General features: G+C 41.9%; 1 protein-coding gene across 1 annotated transcript in view; it reads right to left on the bottom strand.

The window, feature by feature from the left end:
• Snd1 (staphylococcal nuclease and tudor domain containing 1) overlaps nucleotides 1-10,738 on the bottom strand; it is a 408,605-nt gene that overhangs the window by 156,259 nt on the left and 241,608 nt on the right. The window contains exon 14 of the mRNA XM_005365723.2: nucleotides 9,797-9,869. Coding sequence (XP_005365780.1) covers nucleotides 9,797-9,869 — 73 coding nt within the window. The remainder of the gene's footprint in view (nucleotides 1-9,796; nucleotides 9,870-10,738) is intronic.

Raw genomic sequence — 10,738 nt, 5'->3', positions numbered from 1 at the left:
CTAAACAGTGTATTAACAAATAACACATAGTCTCAACCATTGCTCTAAACAGTGTATTAACAAATAACACATAGTCTCAACCATTGCTCTAAACAGTGTATTAACAAATAACACATAGTCTCAACCATTGCTCTCTGTTGGGCTCTCGTTCTGACAATTGTTCAGAACACTTTGCACGTATTAATTAATTCAATCATGCCACAATCTAAAGAAGCAAGTGCCATCATTGCACCCATTTTACAGACAGGAAAGCTAAAAGAAACAGTAATTTCCTCAGGGTGACAAAGTAATAAGTAATGGAGTCCTGACTTGCATTTCAATAATCTGACACTAGAGCCTATGCTGCTGCTAATGCTGGTTCTATTCTAGAACAGCACACTCTTGAAAAATCCATTTACAAGCCTACTTAGGGTTACTAACCAGTAGTTAATTCTGAACTTACTGAGCTAGTATCAGTTTTTTTTCCAAATAGATGTTCACTCCTTGAAATGCATTACTTGATAAATCAAATCTAAATAAGGCACTGTAAATAAGCACGAAAGTGACTCGTTCCTGTTAGCGGTTTAGAAGCTAATAAGAAGAGTACCAACTTTAAGTTTCCTATGTATCAACATACACAAGGTTATAGTGACATGGTTAGGTAAGTGCTAGACGGACATGATCAGAGGGCAAAATGGACACAAAGGGACATAAACAAAAGGAAGTAGAACAAGGGTCCTAATGAAGAAGAGACAACATTCAAAAACGAAAGGCCTTCTGCCTGTGGTAAAGAGTGAATGCAATTGTCTCAGAGTTTCCATTGCTGTTAAGAGACTCCATGGCCACGGCAACATTGAACAGTAAACATTTAACTGGGGTGGCTTACATTTTCTGAGGTTCAGTCCATTATCATCACGGTGTGACATGGCTGCATGCAGGCCGACATGTTGCTAGACAGGGCTGAGAGTCCTACATCTTGACTCAAATGCACTAGGAAGCAGTCTCTCTCACGTGAGCACAGGATATCTCAAAGTTCATCTCCACAGTCACACACTTCCTGCATCACAACAATAACCCACAACTCCTAAACTCCTGTCAAATCACCACAGCAATCAAAGTCCTTAATCTGAGAAAATTCAACTGTAGGCCAGGGAAATGAATAGGCCAGACTGAGTGAAGCTTCTATGTACATTGCAGCAGTGCACAAGAGAGCACAGGTCTTTCTCCAGATTAGAAACCCCACTGACAGCTTATGCTCTCAGAACCTTCCAAATCCCATGTAGTATCAGAAATTCTAGAACTTCCTCCTGAAAACACAACTCCCTGAAGAACAGAGCCACAAAGGTGCCCGGATCTCTATTTCCAGAATATCTGGATGTCTGCAGAGTTTCCAAAATTCTGTGTGACACAGTCTTTAGGGAATATGTTGGAAACATGCTAAATAAAGGCTTAAAATACAAGCAAGCGGAATGTCTATGTTAGTAAAATGACTTGCTTTGAAACGTTTACATAAGCGATAGCCACAGGACAAAATGAGTTCAATCTAGGCCTAAGTAGTTACCATGATGAAGCAGAGAGTGGAGCCAGGGTGGCACAGAAATACCTCAAGTTCAATCACATCACTGTGGACACGAGACACAACAGAATCCAGTCACACACCTCAATCCAGGAATCAGGAGTGCTAGTGAATGCCTTCAGAGTACCCTTACATTTATTTACTTATACCATATTGGGTTCATGAAACAGATTCATGGAGCAATATCCATGTGCTCAAAGAATGGAAGAGAAAGAAGATCATGAACCACTGATTATAGAATCTATATGTAGAAGTGCTTCTCTCTGGAAAGAAATACTACTTGGTTCAGAAAAAAATACCCCTAGACCCCAAATTTTCTTGCAAGTTTCTTTGAACAAAGAAAAGGTTATGCCTTAGTTAACTGAAATGGGATGTCTGCTTCAGTTCTGGCTCTAGTTCCTAAGGTCCCTTCATTATAGACTAAGCCATAAGATGAACTGAAGCCTTTACTCCTTAAATTGTTTTGGGTCATGGCATTTATCACAGCAATAGAAAACAAACTTGGACAGAACTTGATATTATGGAGCTCATCCATGTCCACTCATGAGTAAAGTCAAATTTAAACAAGAAATCAGAAGGAGCATGGAAAAGTTTATTATCACTCATTCATTCATATTGGAAGGAGGATTTTCTATAACACAATTTATGGCAGTAACAAATTAAGGTTACTGAATACGTAGGGATCAAAATGTCTTCCTAGTAAGAGGTGACAAACAAGAGCCTTGTGTGATCTGCTTCCAGGAAGTCATGTGACCCAGCATTTCTTCAGAGGTATTAAGCAGCAGAGCTGGGACACAGCCAAGCAGTGGTCAAGATACTGTTTTTGTTTTTCGAGACAGGGTTTCTCTGTGCTTTTGGAGCCTGTCCTGGGACTAGCTCTTGTAGACCAGGCTGGTCTTGATCTCACAGAGATCTGCCTGCCTCTGCCTCCCAAGTGCTGGGATTAAAAGCGTGCGCCGAGATACTGTACCTTGCCTTCGATTTCCAGATTTCCTACCCTAACTGCTGTATTAACCTGATGTTTCTTCCAACAAAAGCCTGTGGATGAGTGCTAGGCAAAGTGGGGTGTATCTATATCCCATTACTAAGGACAGAGGCAGGAGGATTCCATGATTCAAGTCAGCCTGAGCTACCAAATGAGACCCTGTCTCAAATATCCAAAGGCCCGAGGCCAAAAACAGTGATATCAATCATCTCTAGACCCCAACCTGACAAATCTGAGTGAACAGAATGCCACTCCAAGAAGGTATATAGAATCAGACACTTTGCGGATGAAAGAAATATTCACGTTAAAAAGCTTCATTTTAATCCATTTATTTACGAGGGAAAACAGATTCAGGAGAGTGAGGAGCAGACTTTTACAGTCACTATAACGCTGAAGAAAATTTGCTAATTTTTACTTGATGAAAATATTTAGAGTAGAAACATTGAATTTGAAGCTATTTCTCTCACAGAGCAGAGTTCGGCTATGTCTCTAAAAGGACCACATGTCTTCAGGAATTACGTGGATCTCTACCAGCCCTGCACAAGCCATATTCTCTCTTTACAAAGGGGAAAAAAGGACCAGGAAAAAAAAAATCAACAAAGAGAAACTCACAGAATCGTTATCACCCCAGAAGAATTTGTAAGGGCAGCAGCCAGCATTCTATTGGAAGTACACGAAGGGATCTTCCTGCTCATTTCAAAGTCTTGAACAATTGCCCCGATAATACTCAAAACTAAATAAAAGCCAGAGCCCATGTCCTAAATTTGGTGCCCTACATTGTACAAAGAACACAAAAGAAATACAACTCAGTCAAAAAAATGTATTAAAACTCTCTAAGAAGTACTTAAACACAACCACCACCGACTGTAGTCGATGCTGAAATATAATCCTGTGAAAGTTCTCATGGAAACCATAAATGCTTTCTGACTTATTTGGAGGAGAGTGTGCCCTTGCAATCCTAGGGAACTTAACAAGGGCTAAAAAAATAAATTAGCTACAAAAGACTCATGTGGCTCTATAGACCAATCCTCTCTTCTGCCACAAACCAACAGAACAATGCCCTCCACCATGAGTATGAGGGCAAATGACTAATTCAACCTTATTGCCACAATCGAGGTGGTCTTGATGACATCCAAATCTTTCTACAGAGATAGTAGGAGTGGGGTTCAAAGAAGAGAGATGGAAAGGAAGTGGAATTGGGAGAAAGAGGGACAAAAAGAAAAGAAAAATGATAAAATACAGAAAAGGTGTGCATTAACACTGCACGCACATAATCCCACCTGTCTTGCTGAGGTGGGAAGATGGCAAGGCCAGTCTGGGATACACAGTGAGCTCCTGTTTCAAAAACAGAACAAAATAAATGTCTCAGACCATCTCTGCAGCCTGGGAGAGGCTGGTAAGCTAGCAGTCCCCTTGCCATATAGATGCCGAGCACTGCAGAGTTGTGGGGTTTTGTGTGGAAAGAATCCAAGTCAATTAGACGCAACACAGTTGAACTGTTTCGAGAAAGAAGTATCTTCTTCTAGGTTAGCAAGAACTTGAGCTTCAAAAGCATGGGTACAAGAAGGACAGGAGACTAGCAATGTTACTGCTATAGCTGCTGACCAAGGTACAACCTTTTTTTATGGAGCACAACACGCTTGCCCTAGAGAATATGGAGTCGACAGTGAGCTAACTCTTTTTGTTTGCCCAGGACAGCAAATATACAGCCCAGTAGCATGGCTAGTATGGAAATATAGCTCTCACCCCAGGCCACTCCTCTAGGCCAGGAAAACCCCACTAAGAAGCACAGGTCTTGACCTTGAGCCATCTGCACAGTAATTTAGATCCTAGCTGGCCCCAAAGACAATTAGGACATGCTGTGGGATTAAGGCAGAGGAAGGGAAGAAAGAGATGTTAAAAATAAAGTTCAAAGAATAAGCACTTGTATCATTGTCAGTGCTTATAAAGAATAGAAGGGCAGCTGAATGGAATTCTAGAATCTGAAGAGAGGAAGAAGGGGCCAAAAGATACACTAGGGGAACTGCAGTGGGCATGACTTAACAGAGTCCTGATAAGGTTTGCTCCTTGACTGGACTTATCAAGAAAGTTCTCTCCCTCCAACTCTTTCAACATTAAGAAGTAGTTTTGTTTTATATTTATTTGCTTGTGTATGCCACTGTGTGAGTGTACCATCAGAGAACAGCTGACAGGAGGCAGTTCTCTCCACCTACCACGTGGATTCCGGGGATTCCGGGGATCAAGGTCAGGTCATTAGTTTGGCGGGAAGTGTCCTGCTGAGCTATCTTGCTGGCCATCTTTTTTAATATTTTTCAGCCAAAAAGAATAAATATTCTTCTTATTCTTCCATCGAGATTCAGCTCCACCGTGGAACTGGGGAAAGTTAACACTAAGTGCCCCAAGTCTATTATAGAACGGAAGACAGTTTGTGGTATCTCAGGAGAACAAAAGCAGTGCTGCACAAGAAAATCAGAAAAGGGAGGAAGAGCCTCCCGGAAAAAAAACAAAACAAAACCAACCAACCAACCAACCAACCAACCAACCAACCAAACAAAAAACCCACACAAAATCATTTCATCTACAAACCTGCCTACTTCAACAGAGGACTCCTAACTTTCCAATTCAAGACCTACTGGTTCACCCTGGAAGTCTTCTTTCTATGGTTCATTCACTTCAGGAGTAATGAGCCCATGATCTGATTTTCTCAAATCTTGTCCCCTGCAAAGCTAGCCCTTGTACCACTCCAGACTAAACCCCCACACAATTCTATCACTAATATTTGTGTCTTCAATAGAATCAGCCAGAGAGAGAGATATATTCAAAAACAGTATGAAAACTGGGCAATAAACAGACATAAGTTGACAAATGTCCAACAATGCCCGGCAGTTCAACAAGTGAATAAGTGTGAAATTAACAGTTTTCATCATAATATCAGAAGATCCCCCATTCTGGCAGTACAACACACCTTGCTGTTTACAGAAACATGATCAGACAGGCAAATACTCCAACTTCTTCTGATCACCAAATAACTAACAGATGAACCGATAATCAAACACACGATCATTAAAACTCCTCACTCATCAGAGTAGAAAGACCAGAGATGACAGGAGAGGAGACAAGACTGGAGAGGGCATAGGCTCTCACGTCTCTTTGTGTCACCAGTCAACAACACTCCATCATTAAAATTCCTCAAGCATCAGAACAAAGAGAGCAGAGATGACAGGGAGGAACTCTCAAATACACACTGACTCACTCTAACTCCCTAAGCACAAACGGCAGAGGAAGCGACGGAGGCAGAGGAAGCAATGTGTACTCACAGTGCTGGCTGCCCTCAAGGGGTGGGAAACTTGTGCTCTCTCACTTTGGAATTCTCACTGATTTGTTTCATCTACCAGAACAACAGTTGGCCATGCACCAGCCCTATTTTATTACCTGTTTCACACTCTGTATCTACAGGAGACGGTATTTATGGCAGAAAATGCTGTAGCAAAACCAACAATACTGATATGTAAAGTTCAACTTTTTTACACTAGCAAGGAAAGGAGAAGAGACAGGATCAGGAAACAACTGTACTTACTGATAATGAAAGTGTGGATGTGTGACTGGAACAGTCCCCATAGAACTGCCTTTTAAACAAAAAGAGATGCAGAACCAGGCCAGACAAATTTGTACTTGGGTTCACATTAGGGGTATTAGGCCCTGAAATGAAACCAGACTTTAAGAAGGTAAACAGCTGGTGCTTATAAAAGCCTACTTTCTTTACCCGGAAAAACGAGAAAATATAGAAAGTTGTCACTTCTTGTTTATGAGACAGTGTCTCACTGTGCAGCCCTGGTTGGCCTGGGTCTCACTACGTAGACCAAGCTGGCTGAATTCACTGAGCAATCCTCATGAGTCTGCCAGTTCATTAATCGATATTTTAGGACCTAAGTTACTGGCCTGGCAGTGAGGACTCTTCCTTAGAGGTCACCCTGAAAACTAGTGTAAAAGATACAGATGAGCCAGTTTTTAAACAAGGCATAGACAAACAGAGGTCTATGAAATTGGACAGGTGAATTGCGTATCTTACAGAAACTCAACCTAATGCTAAATAGAATCTTCCATTCATAAACCTAGAATAGCCCAGGCCAGTGTCTCATTTCCAGAGAGTTCATTCATTTCTCACTCTCATGCCTAGGTCCTTATTTCCTACCACACACAGTCAGCCAACGCATGCTCATCCCTGGCCTTGTGAAATTAAAACTCCAAGAAAAGAGATATGAAGAATGGCACAGACTTAACTTCTAGAGACACAGTTAACTCCGGGACAAAACCACGGGCTAATTGTCTACAGTCATGACAGAACATCTTCTGCAGAGTGCATTTCTTGAGTGTCTTTAGGACACAAAGTATATACTTATTCCTATTTTATTTTTTTTCTCCAAGGATACACACTGTGGTGGGAGGAGAATGGAGGGCAGCATTATGCATAAATAACAGTTTGCAGTAAATTATTTTGGCAGCATAGTGCATATACTGTCAGCTCAACAAAACCTTCCATTTATCATGACCTAAAACTGAAAGTGATAGTCAATCTGGTGCCGTACGGGAGCACAGCTGAAAATGTAAGAGATTAAGAAACTTTTATGAAGCTATTATGTAAGTGTACATCACACAGTCATTACTACAGGGGTCTATTTTCCATCATCAGCACACTGCTTACCCATGACCCTACATGCCTACCTGTCCCCCAGACAGCAAAAATTGCTGGCATGCTCTAGGGAGCAGAAAACCAATACATCTCACTTAAATAGCACAAGGGCACCCAACCCATACTCATACTTAACACTGTGATGAAGGGACGGGGAGGTGAGAAAGGGGAAAAGACAAAACCTCCTCTATTACACAGGCCACCAAAAATTGCAGTTGTAGCTGAATAATCTGTGATTCAAGCAGACAAGGTCATATCTGACATCTATTTAAACTGAATAGCTTTTCACTTCCAGTCTTCCACCTGCTCAAGCTTTCCTCTTTTATTTATGTGGTCACTGAGGGACATTTAACTGGCATTTATTTTTAAGTAACTTAAGAGCAAACCATTTTTTCCCCAATATACAGACAAAAAAGAGAATAAAAATAGATCCATAAAAAAGCCACAGTTGAAGGGTGAGTCGGTGGGTTAGGAATAATAATGTAAATAATGAAGATTAAAAATTGAAGGGATGTTTGCACACGTACCATCGATAGCAACAATCACAACTGAAGGGCTAAGAAACACCAGAAAGCATCATGATCAGAGGCATCATAGAAGAGAGAAGGTCAGCACTGAAGATTTCCTGGTGCTGTCCTTTGAGGGCCTCGGGAAATCTACCTCTACCCCACTAACGTTCCTGCCAGAGCAAAGTCTGCAACCGGAATGTAAACTTGGGCTACCTAACCTCAAGCTGTTTGTTTATTTGGGGGAGGTGCAGATCACACTAGTGTGATTTACTAATTTGTTTACAACATGTTTAGGTTTTAAACGATATAGTTTCCCAAGGTTTAATTCAGCTCTGGAAAGGTCCTGGAGTGTCAGTTTTACATAAACATTTCCACAGGCAGATGGTTCTCATGTAGAGGAGCTTCCACTGTGTTTTACAAAATGAGTATTTAGAAAATGTTTTTCTCTGCAGCTGAACAGTCCCCAGCCTTATGATACCAACCTCTCAGCTATTAAGAAAAATATTGCTGAGAGTACCACAGAACATACCTATAGAAACTAATAACATATATATACAAGAATAACTCGCAGGCCAGACCCCAGACAAAACAGGATGAATAGCAGAGTACTGGATGCATCACCCCTGGCAACAATTAGCCTTAGCGCATGCACCCAGACACTAGCTAAAAGCAGGAAGATCATTAGCAGATAGTTTCTTGACCCGTCAGGATTCTAAGACACACAAACACACACACACACACACACACACACACACACACACACACACACACACACACACGTTATCACTGTATCTCACCTACTAGAAGAGACCATAACTTAGAGACTACTCCTAGCTCACATGACATAGACAACCCCGTTTAATCTGCTAGCTAAGCTAACTGCCTATGTTGAAAGAAAAGCTCACTGGAGTCTCACTGCTTCTAATAGGTATGAGGGCACCCACACAACAAAGATTTGGCCAGACACATTTACAATAAGCCACCAATACAAAAGGCTGTAGCCAGGCATGTAAACATGGCATAAGGAGAGGACATTACACTCAAGTTCTTCTAAGCGCCAGAGGAGTTTGTTTGTACTGGTATTGTCATCTTGAGGCCCAAGGCACATGCCTTGCATGTCTATGTTCTGATTCACTGGTTCTTTCTCCTTCAGTTCCAGGTGCATTGTGGTCCCTCTCACCTGATGGCACACCACCAATCCCCTATTTGGTCATTATTGAGTACAGGCGTTTAAAAGGACAGTGTGTATCCTGGATGGCTTCCCTGGTCACCAGAGTGAAATCAACACTGCATCATTCAGAGCCCCTTAGCTGCTCTCACTTCTCTTTCCCACTTGAATGTAGGTTCTCTGTCTCTGCCTCTCACACATCACTGTTAGATTCGCAATGCCTACAGCAGTTTCCACGCGGAGTGGGCACTTACTAAGTATCTTGTAGGAAAAGCCCTCTTAAAAAGCAGGGCACTGCTCAGTCTGAAGAGATCTTAAACAGGCATGGGTAAGTGTTCACAGCAAACCACTGCTAGGGACATAGCCTGCTGGGGATTCAGAAGTATTCTTCACCGATTCTTCTATATATTTTCTATATTTATTATCTCTTAGCACAGACACATAGTCCTCTGTTCTGTCCACCTGACAGGCAAGTTGTGAGAAAAAACTCTTTAAGAAGTCACAAGTAATTCTTATACTTTCTTTCATAACCTACACTTGACCTTTTATCATGAAGAATTCTCATTCACAGAATAGGTTAAAAAAAAAAGCTAATTTTACTTCGGTATGACAGGGAAGTATAAAGTATCGTCTAAACTCACAACACTTAAAGACTACAAGCAACATAGAGACAGCTCAGGTGAATAAATAGAATGGAGTTTAAAATTATCCTTTTCCATAATGTAAGCCAGAATTGTTATACAAACACGAGTGGGGGGTGGGGATCAGATTTAGGGCCTGAAAAGCACAGAGCTACAGAAAGCACATAAGTGGAGTCCTTCACTGAATAAGAAGCACACAGGCTCTTGGAAGCTCTGAGGCCACAGCTGGATTCAAGGGCACAACTCACCCCAGAAATGTCAGCAACTCGGTGGATGGGCACTTCTTTCTTGCTATGCAATCCTTTGCCATTCTTAATAGCTCTGTAAGGGCAGAGGAGAAAGACCCATTAGGAGAAAGACAACAGCAGAAAGAGCCAGGGGTTTGGGAGGGGAGGAACAGGAACTGCTGACATAGATGTACCACTACACAAACCCGGCAAACCCCGCTGAGCAGCCAGCCCGGGAGGAGCAGTCACTGACAGAGACGGTGGGAGCTGCCCCTCTCACCAGCCCAGTTACCAGCTAGCAATGCCTGGTAATCAGAGAGCTCCCTTACTTGTTTCCAAATTAGAGGCATTGTTCTGGGCACAAAGGAAGAATCGGTAGGAAGTGCACACTCCTAAGAAGCACAGGTAATAATGTTTCGGTGCTTAATCACATCAAACATTTTAAATGTAAAATATGTAGCTAGTGTCCCAATTCTAATGGAAATAAGTTCCTCCCAGGTAAAAAGATAAGTTGCCTGGAATGAAGCAATATTGTACAGAAAAGGCATTTAAAACTGAGGAAAAAATTAGTGAGAACTATATAACTGATAGTAAGCATCATTTGAATTAGTTGTGGGTGGTGACAGCAGATTTCACAAATCTGACCATGGGTGGTTGGTACCAACCTTCCACCTCTTAACTACCCAGCACTACTAGACATGGTTACTGGTGAACACAGAAAGTCACAATTAGGCCCTTCCACTACTAGGGAAGGCCCATGTGGGTACTGTTAGCTACAGACCTAAGTATAGTAAAGGTTCTGGGATTCCTACTCTAGCCTTAGTAGGGTTTCTAGGTTCTAAGAAAGCATGGAGAAAGTTGCCAGGGCAGGATCAGCGCTGTGTATGTACACTTGGTTTCACTTCCTCCTCGGGTCTGCACATAAAGGGTAGCAATGCTTCTCTAAAGAGGTTATTCGGGGGG

This window comes from Microtus ochrogaster, unplaced genomic scaffold, assembly GCF_000317375.1.
Source record: "Microtus ochrogaster isolate Prairie Vole_2 unplaced genomic scaffold, MicOch1.0 UNK4, whole genome shotgun sequence".
In the NCBI taxonomy this organism is placed as follows: domain Eukaryota; kingdom Metazoa; phylum Chordata; class Mammalia; order Rodentia; family Cricetidae; genus Microtus; species Microtus ochrogaster.
The sequence above is the reverse complement of the archived record's forward strand: the minus strand, read 5'-3'. Positions and strand labels throughout refer to the sequence as shown.